This window comes from Lynx rufus, unplaced genomic scaffold, assembly GCF_022079265.1.
Source record: "Lynx rufus isolate CCGP_SWC_20201006 ecotype Redwood Valley unplaced genomic scaffold, mLynRuf1.p SCAF_8, whole genome shotgun sequence".
Taxonomy (NCBI): Eukaryota; Metazoa; Chordata; class Mammalia; order Carnivora; family Felidae; genus Lynx; species Lynx rufus.
In genome coordinates this window covers 116,570,133-116,588,789 of record NW_025814896.1, presented here as the reverse complement: position 1 = coordinate 116,588,789, position 18,657 = coordinate 116,570,133, and the positions used below count along the sequence as shown (strand labels likewise).

At 41.7% G+C, this 18,657-nt stretch overlaps 1 protein-coding gene across 3 annotated transcripts; it reads left to right on the top strand.

Moving 5' to 3' along the window:
- Positions 1-1,512: 1,512 nt before the first annotated feature.
- On the top strand, positions 1,513-18,129 carry YPEL5 (yippee like 5). 3 transcript variants are annotated; one of them, XM_047068362.1, is made up of 3 exons: positions 1,513-1,608; positions 14,534-14,698; positions 16,215-18,129. In XM_047068362.1, the coding sequence occupies exons 2-3, from the start codon at positions 14,558-14,560 to the stop codon at positions 16,437-16,439; spliced, it is 366 nt and encodes a 121-aa protein (XP_046924318.1). In that variant the 5' UTR covers positions 1,513-1,608; positions 14,534-14,557; the 3' UTR covers positions 16,440-18,129. The 3 variants fall into 3 exon arrangements, with proteins under 3 accessions (XP_046924318.1, XP_046924319.1, XP_046924320.1); XM_047068363.1 differs by lacking the exon at positions 1,513-1,608 and adding an exon at positions 2,583-2,681; XM_047068364.1 differs by lacking the exon at positions 1,513-1,608 and adding an exon at positions 4,373-4,565.
- The last annotated feature ends 528 nt before the right edge of the window (positions 18,130-18,657 follow it).

Genomic DNA, 18,657 nt, shown 5'->3' with positions numbered 1-18,657 from the left:
TTTCATGGCTCAGTGCTAGCAGTGCAGAACCTGCTTGGGATTCTCTCTCTCCTTCTCTCTCTGCTCCTTCCCCACTTGTACTGTCTCTGTCTCTCTCAAAATAAATAAAACTTAAAAGAAAAAAACTTCCTACCTGCTTGTTTTCCTTTGATGATCAGGTTTTTATCTGAACTGCATGAAAATACCTGTGGTTTTTTTTGAGGTTGATGAGAAGTCAAATTGCTAGTATTTGCTTCAAAACCTCTTACTCATTAAAGATGGCTTTTTTTTTATGTTTACTTATTTTTGAGAGACAGAGTGTGTGAGCGGGTGAGGAGCAGAGAGAGAGGGAGACACAGAATCTGAAGCAAGCTCCAGGCTCCGAGCTGTCAGCACAGAGCCCGACGCCGGCCTCGAACTCACAGACTGTGAGATCATAACCTGAGCAAAGTCAGACGCCCAACCAACCGAGCCACCCAGGCGCCCCTGATGGCTTTAAACACCTTGCAGATTAACCTCAAATGTTAGCCTTTATTTTTTGTCTGAGAAATAGGCATCATCAAATATTTATACTTCATCCTGAAAATCAGGCAAAGATCATAATGTAATTACCTGGGAAATGCTAATGAAATGAGACGCAAAGCCTTCTATCTCAAGTGTTCATGATGGTTATGGGAACAACTACCCTTTTCAACAAACCTCAGACTTTCATAGGCAGACAATCTCCATGTAAAAGATTCTGAATTTTCTCATCTTCTTGAAAATCACTTCCACTACCAAGAGAAAACTCAGAGAGTTGTAAATTAAGTCGAGCACACTTGAAAAATGCCGTTTTCCATAGATGTTCTTCAGGATTTCCTATATGCTGGGATTCAAAGGGTTTGGGGTTTGTAAGTAAATGGTGGCGCTCTATAAGGAGTGACTAGAGTAAGCAGTCTCAAGGAAATTAATTACACGGTACGTTTTAACTATCTAGGTACCTCCTTTGCCTAGAAAAACAGCCTGTTGTTTTCATTTGTCATTACTGGGCCTCAAAAAGCTAGGCCTTAGCTACCACCTGGTGACGCCGATGACGCGCGATGTCCTACAGCTGCCGCAATTAGAAAGCTGAGCCTTCTCCTTTAAGAAGCTGACTCACGTGGATGCTGTGTTGTGTGCTCTCAGCTGGGAAGGAGGTGGATCCTAAGTCTCTTCACATTGGCCTCTTCCAGAGAAGGGGCAGAGTTAGCCTCTTTGATTGGCTGCACGAGTACGAGGAGTAGAGTCAGGGGCGGGGCGAGCTGCGGGAGCTGGCTCAGGATCTGCGGCTTCTGGGAGGGGTGGGCAGCGCGGCGGAGGGGTGAGGGAGTGGGGGAGGGTGAACCAGAAAAGGGGCGGGGCCCAGCGGAAGGGGCAGGGTGCCGGGAATGAGGGCGGGGCCTAGAAATGAAGGGCATTCTGGGCCAACTGGGAGAGCCCACTGTTCGAGGGGCGGAGCTACGCCGAGTGATTGACGCTGAGGCCCAACCAGGGAGAGGCGGGGCCAAGGCCAGGGCCTGACTAAACCTGGAGACTCGGGTGGCCGAGGGGCTTCATCCCAGTTGAGGAGCGAAGAACCGCCGGCGGCCGCGGATCTCACAGCCGCTCGGGGTGAGTGCGGTTGGCGGGGGCCGGGCTCGGAGCCCGGTGGAGGCTGAGGAGCCCTCCAGGTCGACGGCTTCGAAGCACTCGGGAATCGGCCCGGGGCGGGGGACCCTGGCAGGAAGTGCCTCTTTCTCGCCGCGCTCCCCCTGGGGTCCCAGCGCGTCCGCCTTCGACCCCTCTGGGCGGGTCCCGGCGCCGGGGCTGCGGGTAGACGGGCTGGGCTGTTTCCTCTTTGTGAGGCCCAGGCGCGGCGGCCGCCGTCGGCCCGCCCCCGCCGCGCAGCCGGGGCGACCGGCGCGCCCGCAACAGCCGCGACCCCTCCGCTCGGCGCCCGCGCCCTCCTGCCGCAGTCTCTCGCCCGGCCAGTATCCGCGGCGCAGCCTGGGAGGCCCTTCCGCGGGCAGTTTGGCCGGCAACCTCCCCCGCCCCGGCTGCCCCGCCCCCACGGGCCGCGTCCCCGCCGCAGTGTCGGGGGCGCGCCGGGGTTCCGCGCCGCCGCGGTCGTCGGGAGGCCTGCTCTTCTGCAGCCTCGCCGCGCCCCCGGCGTCGAAGTGAAGTCCGAGCTCTGCTGGGCAACGGGCGGGGGTCGTCTTTAAAAAGGGCCGCTGTCCTGGCTGCCCGGCACTAGGCACGGGCGGGGGGCCTCGTTGGCTTTGTGTCTGCCCCCCCGGGTGACTGCCGGCCACCCTGCCCTGCAGCTCGCTGGCTGGCCCCAGGAACGAGCGTGTGGCCCCGCCGGGTTGGCGGAGGGCGGGGTGGGACTGTTGGGCGGCCGTCGGGCGTCCCGGGCTGCGGCGGGCCGGCCGGGACCCCGCGCCGCCGCCCGCTCAGCTGTTTCCGGCCCGTGTTTGTGGTGCGGGAGGAGGCCGCCTCGCTCGGTCGGCCCCTCCCGATTGGCCCGCGGCGTCACGTGCCCACAATCAGCTGGGGCCAGCTGGGGCCGCAGGCGGCTGGCGGGTCGCGCGGTCGCCGGCAGCCGGCGGAGGGGGCCGCGCCCTTCCTCCCGGTTCCCTTCTCCGCCCCCGCCGCCGGCTGGAGGGTGGGCGTGCTCTCGCAGCTCCTTTATTTTAGGCAGCTAGGTAAGACAATGAGTATTATGAACAGCGGGAGTTGGAAAACGGAACTGCTACAAAGATCTGTTTAATCCTGACTCTTATTAATCCCCCCCCTTCAAGGGAGAGGCTGGGAAGGTGTACAGCTCATTTATTTTTAAACTTTTTCTGTTTACAGGGCCTTGTTGGTAATCTGAGGATTTTTATTCCAGGTCTCTCTGACAGATGGAAAACCTGAAGTAACCTCAGGCTAGCTAATCTTGTGTTTTTGGAAAATTAGCCTTGCTGGTGAAGTAACTGGGGGGGGGGGGGGGTAATAGGATATTAGCTCACTTTGCGTAGCCGCGCATACAGTGTTGCAGCCGAATTCGCACACAGGTGAACCAAAATACATGAAGTGTTTCCTGGGTAAATATTTGTGCCAGATGTGAAGTGTCTAGGTGTATTCTCTTCCTGAAAGTTTATGGCATATATGTACTGTATTAGATAAGATGGAAATTACCAAGAACTCATGGTCTTTTCTCTAGAAGCCTGTAACTTAGTAAAAAGTCATGAACAAATGAAATTGAGTAACCATATAAACTTAAACGTTAGTCAAATACGAAATAAGTGTTATAGAGGTTGAAAAACCGGGGCAGTGAAAAAAATGGGTAAGAGTCAAGTAGGAAGCATTTCGAACTGGACCGGTATTGCCCCGACCTGGAAAACGGGAGTCTTTGGGGGACATCCAGGCCTGGAAGGAAATATAGGCCTGGACCATTTACAAATAGTGAGAAGGTGGAGCTGGTGGAATTTGGCACACAGTGAATTTTCCATCTCCCATTATCTTTCTGGGTAGGTACTGGAACACCAGGTAGAATGTACTTCCTGGGAAAGACTGATGTCTACCTTTATCATACTCTCACCCAGCTCAGTGCCCAATGCAGGCCTACTGGTTGACTTGTTTTTGAAGTTTATCTCTAGCAACCATCTTCTCTATGAGAGAGGGAGATGATAAAATGTGCTCAAGTAAACTATTTAGTTCTGTACAGGGGAACTAAGGAAGTTGGATTTTTAGAAAAGTAAGGTTGGTAACATACATGTGGTTTCTAAACCACATGTCTGGATTATCAAGGACTTTTCCTTAGACTTACTTGCCTTTTGTTCTACATAAGTGGTAGGAGAGAGAAAAAGGTTTAGAAACCATTAAAAAGCAAAGGGAAATAAAACCAAAATAAGTCTAAAAAGATGTTAAATTAGACAGTACCCTCCAATACAGGCCTAACAGTCCTAAATATGTTCACGAGATGTGAAAGTTAGTTCTAAATATATTCATGAGATATGAACATAGTCCTAAGTATATTTGCACCAAGAATATCACTTTAGGTTTTATAGAGCCTGAATGGCTGTAGAAATCATCTGTTTCTCTGGTAATCCTGTGTAGTAATGGCTGGGTAATGTAGGAACTGAACCTTAGCTATGACATGAACCTTAGCTATGACATGAACTTGACACCTGAATCAGGAAACCAGACAGTTAATTTATACTCTAGTGTATCCAATAAGAGGCTTTTTTGACTCATGGTATTGCATCACAACAAAGGAGAGATCTTGAATTTGTCTTGCCAGTGGGTGTTTTGGGGAGATTACCAACTCAGATTGTTTAGCTGACTCACTGAGTTACATGACTACTCCTATTTTCTAGTGATGACTAAATACGTATTATAGAAATATAGTAAACCTGGAAAACATTCAACAACAACAAAGGCATTATTTGAAGGACGGGAACGAAAATAGTGAAGTTACTGTCAGTTGAAGAGCTGATTCCACCACTAGAACATCATTTGACACAGTAAAGAAAACTGATCGGGTATCGCAAGAGAATTAACAAGAGGAAAACACAGCTTGCTTTTGTCCCTGAAACCTTGGCTTGGTAAATATTTTGTACAAAAATTGGTAAATTGATTTTATGATACATTATGAATTTAACGTATTTTTTTATTTTATTTTATTTTAGGGACAGAGAGAGACAGAGCATGAACGGGGGAGGGGCAGAGAGAGAGGGAGACAGAATCGGAAACAGGCTCCAGGCTCTGAGCCATCAGCCCAGAGCCTGACGCGGGGCGCGAACTCACGGACCCGCGAGATCGTGACCTGGCTGAAGTCGGACGCTTAACCGACTGCGCCACCCAGGCGCCCCTAACGTATTTTCTCCCTTGTAGTTTTTAAGTAGAATTCCATCACAAATCAGTATGAAAATAGTTGATGAGATAACAGCATTAAATGTTAACTATAGTAGTCAACTATTTAAAGTCTTTAGATTTTGTTCCTTTGTTTTGGAGACGGGAGAGACTGAAAAGTAGATAAACATGCTCCAGCATGTTTTCATCTTACCAGAACTATTGCAAAACACAGTCTCCTCTAAAAGGGCAGATTTCTTCAGCTCTTTCTGTACTGGGCTCCTACACCATTCCCTGTTGGAGAGAGTCCTTGTACCTTGTATTTGCCAACCATCTTCTGGCATTGGAAAAGCCCCTCTTACTGGCCCAGCAATAGGTGGAGTCCCAGTATTGTGTGGTCTGTGGTCTGTGGAAATGCCCTAAGAAACTAATCTCTCTACTGAGGAAGAATCTTATCTGTGAATGGGGGGTTTTCCCGTCAGTGGATCCTTAGAGACTCATCAGTGCTTACTATTCTCTCTGGAGTTTTTAGGGTTGGACAGTAAAATGCTTTCTTTGCTGAATTCTGCCTGCCAGGGTTGGATCCTAACTGGATTATTAACCACAGGGAGGGTGTGTACCTATTTTAAGACCTGGAACTGTGACACTGAGAATTTGAGATGCTTCACAAGGTTTCTAACTTTCCTTCTGCTTTTAATTTCTGTCACCTCATCATTTAGCTTTGCAGTGATGAACAGGAGATGAAGCCAGTTTGTTTGTTTCATAGTCTGTGTTTTGATTTCTCCTCTTTAATAGGAAGGGGAAGTTGGGGTGGGGAATGTGGAAGAAGGAAATCTAGTTTTACTGCATTTACCTTTGTTTAACATTTATGATGTGCCAGGCACTGTTCTCCTAATGTATTCTCTCCATTTAATTGTCACAACTCAGAGATGGGTAATGCTGTCTCCGTTTCACAGCTGAAGAAGCAAAGTTTACACAGCTTACAAGGGGCAGAGCTGAGATGTGAACCCAGGCTGTCTGACTCCAGAATTCAAATATCTGGGCCACGTTATTTAAATCCTGGAAATGGGAGAGAAGAAGGCAGCAGCTAGGAATATATTATTTATTTTTGTAATCTTTTTAGAGCTAATCTGATTATAGAAAGTTAAAGATTTTAGCTAGAAAAATCTGAAGAAAAGGGGAGCAGGATAAAATTGATCTTGTCTGGTACTCCTGTTGATCCTTAACCCTGAGTGGCAACTAAGTTTACTTTTTTTTTTTTTTTTTAATTAAAAAAGACTATCTGCTTTCTAAGTGAAAAACCCTGTTCGCCATCTGAAGGAGTTTTTTTTTTTTTTTTTTTTAATTTTTTTTTTTTTTTTCAACGTTTATTTATTTTTGGGACAGAGAGAGACAGAGCATGAATGGGGGAGGGGCAGAGAGAGAGGGAGACACAGAATCGGAAACAGGCTCCAGGCTCCGAGCTGTCAGCCCAGAGCCTGACGCGGGGCTCGAACTCACGGACCGCGAGATCGTGACCTGGCTGAAGTCGGACGCTTAACCGACTGCGCCACCCAGGCGCCCCTGAAGGAGTTTTTAACAGTGGTCAGCACACCTTCTGTCAGGGGCCAGATAGTGAGTATTGTGAATTTTACAAGCCATAAGGTTTCAGCCATAACTGTTCAAATTCTGCTGTTGGGGTGAGACAGCTGTCAAGTATAAGCAAATGTGCGTGATTATGTCCCAATAAAACTTTATTTATGGACATTAAAGTTTGAATGTTTCATAGTTCTCATGTGTCACAAAATAATCTTTTGATTATTTTTCTGTTTTTTTCTTACCATTTAAATTGTGAAAACCATCCTTAGTTTGTGGGTGGTATAAAAGCAAGTGGTGAGCTGAATTTTGCCCACTGGCCTTAGTTGCCTGACCCCTGTTTTTTGTTTGTTTGGTTGGGGTTTTTGGTTTTTTTTTTTTTTTTGGTTTTGTTTTCTTTTACGTTTTATTTTTTGTTACTATTTTTTTTAGTATAATTTATTGTCAAGTTAGCTGACATACGTTATATACAGTGTGCTCTTGGTTTCAGGGGTAGATTCCTATGATTCATCTCTTATATACAACACCCAGTGCTCATCCCGACAAGTGCTCTCCTCGATGCCCATCACCCATTTTCCCCTCTCCCCACCCCCCATCAACCCTCAGTTCTCTGTATGTAAGAGTCTCGTATGGGTTTGCGTCCCTCCCACTCTGTTTGAAACTATTTTTTCCCCTTCTTTCCCCATGGTCTTCTGTTAAGTTTCTCAAGTTACACATATGAGTTAAATGATAGGGTATCTGTCTTTCTCTGACTGACTTATTTCACTTAACATAATACCCTACAGTTCCATCCACATTTTTGCAAATGGCAGAATTTCATTCTGTCTCATTGCCAAGTAGTATTCCAGTGTGTGTGTGTGTGTGTGTGTGTGTGTGTGTGTATATACACATACATATATATATACATATATATATATATATATATATATATATACACACACATACCACATGTTCTTTATCCACTCATCAGTTGGTGGACATTTGGGCTCTTTCCATGACTTGGCTATTGTTGAAAGTGTTGCTATAAACATTGGGGTACATGTGCCCGTATGAATCACCACTCCTGTATCCTTTGGATAATTCCTAGTAGTGCTATTGTTGGGTCAGAGGGTAGCTCTCTTTTTAATTTTTTGAGGAACCTCCATACTATCTTCCAGAGCAGCTACACCAGTTTGCATTCCCACCAACAGTGCCAAGAGGGCTCCCGTTTGTCCACATCCTTGCCAACATCTGTTTCCTGAGTTGTTGATTTTGGCCACTCTGACCTGTGTGAGGTGGTATCTCAGTGTGGTTTTGATTTGTATTTCCCTGATGATGAGTGATGTTGAGCATCTTCTCATGTGTCTGTTGGTCATCCGATGTCTTCTTTGGAAGTGTCTGTTCATGTCTTCTGCCCATTTCTTCACTGGATTATTTGGTTTTTTTGGGTGTTAAGTTTGGTAAGTTCTTTATAGATTTTGGGTACTAACCCTTTCTGATAAGTCATTTGCAAATATCTTCTCCCATTCCGTTGCCTTTTAGTTTTGTTGATGGTTTCCTTTGCGGTACAGAAGCTTTTTATCTTGATGAGGTCCCAGTAGTTCATTTTTGCATTTATTTCCCTTGCCTTCAGAGATGTGTTGAGTAGGAAGTTGCTGCAGCTGAGGGCCTGACCCCTGTTTTTAAGGAAAGTATGTAGCAATGAGCCAGACTAACCAACAGGACACCGTATTTGTTACTGATTTATATATATGTATGTGTAGAAATGTGCTGTGAACAAGTGGAATTTGAAATTAAGAACAATAGTATTTAGTACCCCAAAATAAATACTTAGGTATAAATCTAACAAAATGTGACAAGATCTGTATGAGGGAAAATACAAAACTCTGATGAATGAAATCAAGAATGAAATAAATGGAGAGAGTCCGTGTTGTCAAGATACCAGTTCTTCCCAACTTTAGAGTCAATGCAACAAGTTCCTTTGTGAATATCAACAAATGGATTCTAAAGTTTCTATAAGGAGGCAAAAGACTAGCCAAGACAATATTGAAGGAAAAGAATAAAGTCAGAACACTGACACTACTTGACTTTAAGACTTAATATGAAGCTACAGTAATCAAGACAGTGGTATTGACCAAAGAATAGACAAATAGATCAGTGGGAAAGAATAGAGAGCCCAGAAATAGATCCACGTAAAGATCGTCAGCTGATATTTGACACAGCAGCAAAGGCAATACAGCAGAGCAAAGATAGTATTTTCAATAAATGGTGCTAAAACAACCGGACCCCCACATGCAAAAAAAAAATCTAGACCCAGACTGTACACGCATTCACAAAAATTAACTCAAAATCAGTCACAGACCTAAATGTAAAAGGTAAAACTATAAAACTCACAGAAGATAACATAGGAGAAAATCTAGATGGTATTGCATATGGCAGTGACTTTTTAAATACAACACCAAAGGCATGATCCATGAAAGAAATAATTGATTACCTGGAACTCATTAAAATTAAAAACTTCTGTGCAAAAGATGTCAAGAGAGTAAGAGGATAAGCCACAGATTGGGAGCAAATATTTGCCAAAGACTTCTGATAAAGGATTTCTCCAAAACATACCAAGAACTGTTAAAAACTGAACAAAAAGAAAACAACCTGATTGAAAAACGGCAAATAGCATATGAAAAGCTGCTCCATGTCATATGTCATTAGGGAAATGCAAATTAAAACAACAACGAGATACCAATACGCACCTATTAAAATGGTCAAAACCCTGAACCCTGACAATACCAAATGCTGGCAAGGATGTGTAGAGCAATAGGAACTTTGATTCCTTGCTGGTAGGAATATAAAATGGAAGACACAGTGGTTTCTTACAAAACTAAACCTACCATACAATCCAGCAATTGCACTCCTTGGTAGTTCTCCAAAGGGGCTGAAAACTTCTATCCATACAAAACCTGCCTTTCACACATTTCTGAAAGACAAAAATCTTGCCTTATTTTGCTGTGAACCTAAAACTGCTAAAAACAAAACTTAAATCTGACCTAAAAATAGCCATTTTTAGGAATATATTTTATTGACTTGGCCTCAAACTAGGAAATTACATAGTCTATATTGTCTAACACGTTAAGTTTATTTATTTTAGAGTATGTGTGGGCAGCGGGGAGAGAGAGAGAATCCCAGGCAGGCTCTGTGCTTGGAGCTGTGAGGTCGTGACCTGAGCCAAAATCCAGAGTAGGGCACTTAAGCAACTGAGCCACCCAGGCACCCCCATATTGTCTAGTTTTTAACATAGTTGACCTTGAGCAACACAAGTTTAAACTGATGAGTCTGCTTATACATGCATTTTTTTTCAATAAATACTGTCGATGTATTTTTTCATAGTTTTCTTAATGTTCTCTATTGTAAATACAGTATGTAATACATCTAATATAGAAAAGGTGTTATTTGATGCTTATGTTATTGGCTGTGGTTTATGTTATGTTTATGTTGTCCGTAGGCTTCTGGTCAACAATAGACTATTGTTGTGCTTATTTGCAGATTTTTCAACTGTGCAAGGTGGGGGCGGGGGTTGGCATCCCTGACCATCCCCCTCTCCCCCATTTTGTTCAAGAGTCACTTGTAATCCATTCCTGGAGATGTCTTTCATGGATTTTTCAAAGAGAAAAAAACCTTTCTTTTTTTCTCTTACAAGTTCTGTAAATCGTGTAAATTTTTAAAAATTCTGTTAAAAAGGTATAGTTTCTAAAAATGTGATTGCTTCACTAGGGTCTCCTATTAAAATAGAAAATGGAAATTCTAAGTAGCTAAATGTGCTATTCAAGGGCAAGGAAATTGAAACAGTTACTAAAATGTGATCTATAGATCATCTATGAATTTCACTTGTATTTTCAACTTGGCTTCTCAGTTTCCAGTAACTTCAGTTAAACTGATAATAGCCTACCAATAAACAACCACATTTGGTAGTTCTTTCAAGCTTTTAAGGATTTTAATAACCTGGAACTAAGAAAAGGAGTACCAAAGAGACCTTATTTATTAAATTATCTGGGGGAATAGTACTTATTAAAATTGTGTTTTGCTTGAAATGTTAAAAAGAAAGAACACATCTTAAAGCTTTAGCTGTGATGCATTTGACCTTAGTTTTGGTTATAAACTTGAACTTCAACACTGACAGAGACCAAAGTGTGCATTTTACTAGTTAAGATACAATAAGGTGTCCCTACAGTTGACACAGAAATCGTTAGTCATCTATGAAAGCTCAGTTTTAAGGTTTTTTTTAAATATGTGGCTGAAGGGTTTTGGGGACTCTTCTAAGTGTAAGCAAGGGACTTAGCATATCTGGGAAATATTTTGAACATAAAACCAGAAAATAGATCAGTGATTGCCTGTGATTGAAGAGGGGCTTGTGGGAATTTGGGGGAGGTGATAGAAATATTCTAACGCTGGTTTGTGGTGATATGCAGTGGTGGCATAACTTTATAAATTTACTAAAAATCATTCAGTTGTACACTTACAGTGGCTAGATTTTATGGTGTGTAATTTATTCCTTTAAAAATCTGGGGGGGGGTGGTTCTTAAAAGAATTAGCTATATGCTGTCAGACAAAAAGTTTCAAAGTTTGTGAAGGAGTAGTCTATTTGAGCTCTTAGAGATGGCTAAAGCACATGCCTTTGACCTTATTTTTGTAGTGCTATTAAGTTTAGCACAAGTATAGTGACTGACACCCATGAATGTATGTTGCATTTGGTAATAACACAGTCCCTAGCCACAAGAGGTTTATCTAGGAGGGATGAGAATTTGAATTAAGACATTGATGGGGAAGGAGGAAAGACCTCCAAAAGTGATTTAGGAAGTACTGTTGGTTTTGCAATTTTTCTAAGAAGTTGCCAGGGTTTCTCATTTAGGAGAGTGTGTCATTTGAATTGGCCACCAACCAAGAAAGGAAATCTAGGAGGGATCAGCATGGAGGCAGGAAGGGTACATGGTAAATCTGAATCTGGCAGCCCAGTGGTCACTAGAGAATAGAGAGTCAAAAGAACTGGGGCAAGGTTTCATTCAGGCCCCAGCTTGGCCAGTGTCGGGACTTCATTTCTTCCTCTAACTAGGAGGGTGACAAATTCCTAGTTAAGAAAAGTCAAGATTAAATGTGGTATGTAAAGTACCAAGTGCAGTGTCCCATGCAGTGTAGACGCTAAGTAATTACTAGGTGTAAGGCAGAGTTTAATATATTCCCCAGATCCCAAGAAGCCTGATTCAGTTGTTACGTCTTAGCTTTTTAATGACCTTCCTCCTTAAATAATAAAGTGGCGTTGTGATTGATACCAGCCTCTTGAGAATTTGGATAGTGTGAGTCAGTAGTAGGTTGTTCCTAGCCCTGCAAAGCTAAGGCTTAACACCTAGAACCTGATGACCCCACCCTGCACAGGTTTTTCTACTTCCTAAAGACTTTTGACAGAAAAGGATGTTTTGCTGGTTTTTGCTAGATTCCATGGCATTCCAACTTAGCTTTTTTGGCAAATAAGAACTACATTTTACAGTTTTGTGTACATATATAGTACTCTATAAATGGAAACCACAACTAGAAATAGTGACTCTGCACAGATATTTTTGGTTTTGGTAATGAATCATATAATTGAATCCAGTAAAAATACTTGGGTAAAAGTAAAAAATAGACTGAATTTGAAGCAGGGAAGAGAAAGCATATTAAATCTCTTTACCCCATTTAGGATAAAGGGCCAGTAGCAAATGGTCAAGCTATATTGTAATTTTGAATCAAAGATAGAATGATGTAGGGTATAGGCAGAGTTCGTTTTGAAGCCCAGTACATTTTCCACAACAGCATTGTGTCTGCCATGGCCAATTCAAAAACATCTAGATACTTCTATATTATGGTTGAAATAAGTTACACTATGAATATTATATTTAAAAGTTTGGAGAAAAATTGGCCTTAAAGTAGTGAGTCCCAGAAGCCCAAGCAGGGGGTGAACTGCACAAATACTAGTTTCCAGAGAAATCCAGAATCCCAGCACTGTGTCTTAAGACGTAGGACAGGAAACCTTGCTGTTGATTACTTTCTGTAGATGACTGGTATTAAGAAACGTGACCCAGATCACCTGCTCACAAGCCGTTGCATGCTTTGGTTATGTGAAGAGTCATACACTCCGATGTCTTACAGGGGAAGTAATTATGTGATGCAAAGTGGTGATTGAGCAGACAGAATGACCTCAGGGGAGTTGCAGCTACCACTCAACTCTAGTCATTGTTGCCTTATGAGAACAGGTGCCCCATGTGCCAAATCTCCCCATTGTTTAAAAAAAAAAAAAAAATACAGGCTCTATCGTTAGAAATCTCTCAAGTCTTAAATGGTGACCCAGCTGTTTTTTATTAATAAACTGTGTGGGCCACATTAAACATGTCCACAGTGGACATATGTTTTGTAAGGAAAGGGTTGCCTGTCTTGTTCACTGCTGTGTCCCCTATGCCACCAAACGAGTTCAGCCTGCAGGCCTCAAATTTGCAACCTCTGACCTTTATGTAACAAATACTGTGTTCTTAAGCCTTTGGAAAAGGGAAAGCTATCATTTTAAAGGCTGAAAGGATAGTTTTACCTTCTGTTGTCATTTTGCAAAAATGTAATCAAAAAGTTAAATACCATTTCTTAAGTGGTGTCATTTTCACCCAGGGTTTATTCATTGGCATGTTTGCTTAAAGTGGTTTTCCTTTCACTAGCCACAGATTTTAATTGTATTTACCATTTGTTTTTCATTCTTCTTAAACTTTCATATCAAAATATTTAATGGAAGTCGTAATGATCTTTGTGATAATGACTTTTCTGATGACCTTAGGACCACCTAATAACTAAGGAAGAAGTTCACAGATGTAAGAAGGAATGGAATTTTTAATTTGTAATGAAATTTCCCCAAATTTAAAATGACAGTGGATTCTTACTACAAACATAAATTGTAGATTATTTTTCATAGTGGCAGCTATAGCAACTCTGCATGCCATTTAAAATATATGTAATACAAATATTTAAAACACAGGAGCTGAAAGCCACACTGGGAATAAATTCTTTTTTTAATGAGAGCTGTTGTGTATTCTTGACTATATCTGGATCTTTAAAAAATAGCGTTTAAGGGGATTAATTGCTGTAAATTGAAGGAGTTGCATATATTCACTCTCTAACTTTTGAAATCCTGAAGTGTGATTATTCTTGTTTTGGAATTTGGATTCAAAGCTCCCCCCCCATCCCCCCAGTGTTTCAGCACTTCCGTGATATATTGAATCAGTGTGATTTCTTAAACATAAGTTATGTAATAATGGCTTCTCTTTCTCTTCTTCTCTGTTCTTGTTTTCCTAGCCATATGCCAGGGCAGTGGAAGAATTTTGGCTTTAGGTTGGGTGAACTGCACTCCAGTCATGGTTTTCTGTACTTGAAAGCTGTGTAACCTTTGATCACTTAATAACCTTGGATAAGTTATGAAGTGGGGCTGATAACCTCACAGAGTTATTGTGACAATTTTGAAATAAGTAAAGCACCTAGTGCTCCACAGACTCCAGCCTAATGTTAATGCCATCATCCCTCCATGGTTGTAGAGGTACCTGATGACCAGAACCACCCCATGCTCTGGACCAAGACTCCCCTCTTCTCGTTTTCTGATCACCCCTTTTTCTACTCTTGGAATCATCCCACTCATGCCCCACAAGTCTTTCCTCAAATTATACATACTCAGAATGTACACTTAACACTTAGCCTAAGCCTTTCTGACATCTCTGCCTGTGCTGCTTCTTATTCAGTTTTTGATACTCCACTTTTTCCTGTGTTTTTCATACCAACCAAGAGAGAAGTGATCTTGTTCTGGCCTCGCCTAAACACGTTTGCTTCCTTGGCTCACTGTTTCTAAACGGTTCTTAGCTTGGTTTGCCTGTTTATTTGTTCAGTGAATGAACCTTGGATCCTTTAGTACAGAGTCAACTATTTCCCATAATAGTGCTGCAAAGGAGTACTACTACAAAGTAGATATTTTATTTATATATGTAATTTATGTATGTATGAATAAATGGTTCTCATATATATGTATGTATAAATGACTCCCACCAAGTAGATACCAGCAGTTTTTTTTTTTTTTAATCATAATGCTTTCTTGTGCTTTTCCATTTGCTCCTAGGTTTTTAGAACTTCAGCTATAAAAATGGGCAGAATTTTCCTTGATCACATTGGTGGTACCCGTCTGTTTTCTTGTGCAAACTGCGATACAATCCTGACCAACCGCTCAGAACTCATCTCTACTCGGTTCACAGGCGCCACTGGCAGAGCATTTCTTTTTAACAAGGTTGGTGGGAAGACCAGTTCCATTTCCTAAGTGGGTTCAGTGAATGTATTTGACAGCAGTACTAGAATACCTCTCAGAGTTTGGAGATACCAGAAATGAGAGCTATAATCTGCATGTTCAAATGAGTGCCCACTAGCTTACCTTTGGGACCTTAGGAAGGGATTACTAGAATGTGAGTTTTTTACCATGAAAGTTTGAAGACTGTTACAATAAGAAGTAGTCTCCGTTGCTTTAGAAAACATTCAGTGTAAGAATTTAGTAGTGACTTCATGGACTGTGGAAGAACGTAGAAATGCCACTACACCCATGTTACTGATTTGTCCTTATGTGGGGATAGCTGCATTAAGCTTTCATAGCTTGACAGTGCAACTGAATGAAGATCATCTAACCAACTTCCCTTGCTCTAATTTATGCTCACCAGTCATCCTTCTGATTATGTTGTGGCTTATGGCATGCCAAGGGGAAGAGCATTTACCGATTTACTAATTAATGACTAGTCTGCCCACTTCTCTATTTCTGGCTGGCTTTAAAATTGGTTGAGCCGATTCTGTCTCCTGGAAATCTCTAATGTGTACTAGCAGAGTTGAATTTCCAAATCTTTTAGGCTAAGAGACAGAACTAGTCTAAGGTACTGCTCTTAAAAGGTCAACTAAACTTCCCCTGTGGACACCCCTCTGTTCCACTTAGAAATAAGCTTTTCTCTCAAAGAATTGATAGTGTATACCCCTTGATCTTTATTTAGGGATGGAGCAGGAGTTGGTACACTATGGCAGGCCAGCTGCCTGTTTTTGTAAATAATGAAACACAGATATATTCATTCATTTATGTATTGCCTGTGGCTGCTTTTGTGCTACAACAGCAGAGCTAAATAGTTAGAACAAAGATCATATAGCCTTCAAAGCCAGAAATATTTACTATCTGGCCATTTACAGAAGAGTAAAGTGTAGAGGACTTTTGGATGGTCAGAATCGTTGGAAATTCTTCACAGATTATTTGAATCCACTTGAAAACTGTATTGCCATGTATGATCTATAGTTGGCTTAGGGTGTCTTTTTCGGTTTGTATATAAAATGTATTTCCAGAAACAGATTTGGCAAACCTTTTTTATGGAATACAAGTTGCATACTAGGTTCTTTTACATTGGTAGCCTTATTTGAACTCCTCGTTGAATGGTGAATAATGACAGCTAGATCCAAACCAACATTTTACGACTCCAAGTTGAGGACTCTTCGCTGCAACACAGAAATGTAACTAGTGTATATGAATAATATGGTTAGGACTAGTATATAGTATAGTAATTCAAGATTGCATTAGATGTCCAGTGCAATTTCCAGATATTTGCCTTTCCCAGCAGCTTCTAAAAATAGCCCTTGGGAAGGGTATGGTAGGTTTGACTAAAGTAACAACTGCTGTTTGCTTTTCTCAAGTTGCTGTCATTGCATCAACCACAATAGTGTGTGCTTTTTGGGCCAGCAACTCACATGGCTCTGCAATTTTGTGTTCCCCTGTTTCTTAGGTAGTTAACCTGCAGTACAGTGAAGTTCAAGACCGGGTCATGCTCACTGGCCGCCACATGGTTCGAGACGTGAGCTGCAAGAACTGCAATAGCAAACTGGGATGGATCTATGAGTTTGCCACTGAAGACAGCCAGCGCTATAAGGAGGGCCGTGTGATCCTGGAGCGCGCTCTAGTGCGAGAGAGCGAGGGCTTTGAGGAGCATGTACCATCCGATAACTCTTGAAGAAAAAGAGCTAACTCCATCTCTTCCCAGGTCTCCTTCACTGAAAACAAAAATCTACTTACATACACTGTCACCTTAGCATCAGGGTCGGATTCATGAACTGCGGAACAAGAGGTTGTGAGAATCTAAGATGGAACCTTTCTTTCTTTCTTTTTTTTTTTTTTAATTTTCAATTTTCCATCCAGCAGCAGTGTGTAGAGAGAATATTATGCAGATGCTGTTAATTTTTTTTCCCCTGTGTTTACATCTTGAGGCAGAATAGTCTATCTGCAGCTACGTGATGGGCTATGTGAGGAAAAAAATCTGGGCTATTAGAGTGAAAAAGTGTGTTGTATGTAAATTTTGAAAGGAAAAATGTGTCAAGAGCATGGTTTTTAAACTTATTTGGGCTTCATTTAAAAAAAATTTTTTTTAAACCCAGTTATTTCACTTGATTTGCTAGCTTCAGGGAAGAGATCCGAATTTGTGACCAGCGCTAAAGGTTCAGTGTTAGTATGGCTTGTGCTGGCCATTGTGCCATATTCTTGTTGGAGATGAACCGTAGCACCAGAGCCCATCCTTCCTTGTCAGTCTTGACCCAAAGATGTCACCAGTCCTAGTTATTTGTCACCACGTAATTGGTGTTGATTGGAAACTTTTCCTGAAATGGGGCAGAACTGCTTGGTTGTCTTTTCCATGTAACTTAAGCATAGTAATATAAATAAAGTGATAGTTGGATGTTTTTGGTCCTGTGTTGCTTTTAAAAACACCTTTTAAAAGAGCAGAGTATTTGATAAGTAATTTTCCTGGTAGTGTTTCTTTTCATCTCTTAAGCTAAATTGAGTGTGTAGAGATTACTTTGTTTAAAGCATACTGTTTAAACTCCTAATACTGCGTTAAGAAAAGAGTTGAATGGAATGTCTGTGCATCCATGCAGAAAGCATTTCATCTGCATCTGTTTTAAAAGAAGGGGAGAAATGAAGGAGCCTATCTAAAATTACTGCTTTGCAAAGTGTTTTCAGCCTGTCCTCAGTTTTGTGTTGATTTTGACACGTCTGTAGAACCTAATAGTTTCATCAAAGCACTAGATCTGTCATTAGCATTATTTTCTCAGATCTACCCTCAGAAGTTCAACTATTGAAATTTAAACTGTACTTGGTCCTTTCAAGCAGAAAGGGATCAAATGTGACTCAGGGTGTTATTTTAGCCCCAAATTTACAACATTATGAAGTATTAAAATATAAATGTTTCTTTATCCAAACTATTTCTAGATATTCTAGTATTTGTTTCTGGTGGAATAAATAACATTAAAATTGGCTAATTATTTAAAATGTGTGAATGGATGTTTGCGTGCTCAATCTCTAGGTCTTTGTCTAGAAAGGATATTTGCCTCAATTAGCAAAATCTTTCTGTCATTGGTATTAGAAGTGACTTCTGAGTACAGTTAAGATTAAGTTTCTCTTTTTTGCCTTCGGGCTTTTGGTTAGAGGCATAGGTCTCTGATGAAGTAGGTGTATAATACTGCATTTGAGAGAAGTGAACACAAATGATCTTTCCTTCACCGTGGAATAAATCTTCAAGCTTTAAGAACCAGCTTTCATTCCCATCCATTTCCATACTGGCCTTGGATTACATGCACATCCCCGCTAGCCTGCCTTATCTGCAGCACTATGAGCATTTGCTGTCACAATAAAGTATATTTTGTCTTGCATTGGTGCAATATTACTTATTTTCCACTGAGCCTTCTCTAGTAATCGTCTTAGTTTTAAAAAAAACTTTTTATTTTGGAGAGAGACAGAGCTTGAGTTGGGGGAGGGGCAGAGGGAGAGAGAGGGAGACACAGAATCGGAAGCGGGCTCCAGGCTCTGAGCTGTCAGCACAGAGCCCGATGCAGGGCTCGGATTCACAAACTGCGAGATCATGACCTGAGCCAAAGTCGGATGCCTAACAGACTGAGTCACCCTGGCACTCCTCATCTTGTCTTAGTTTTAACGTGAACACATATGTCATACCTTTGAGTAGCTGTGGCTTTCTTCAATTAGCAGTGATAAAGTGACATTCTGGCTCAACTTTACCTAATCTTCCCCAGGAGATACTGAATTTACCAGTACTAACTTCTGTGAGATGACTTTGTCTCAGGCACTGATGAACTATAGTGTATATGAACAAATAAAATGACCCATCACTACATTAACTTAAGCGACTGGCAGGTACCACAATGAACAACAAGGTCTTCTGT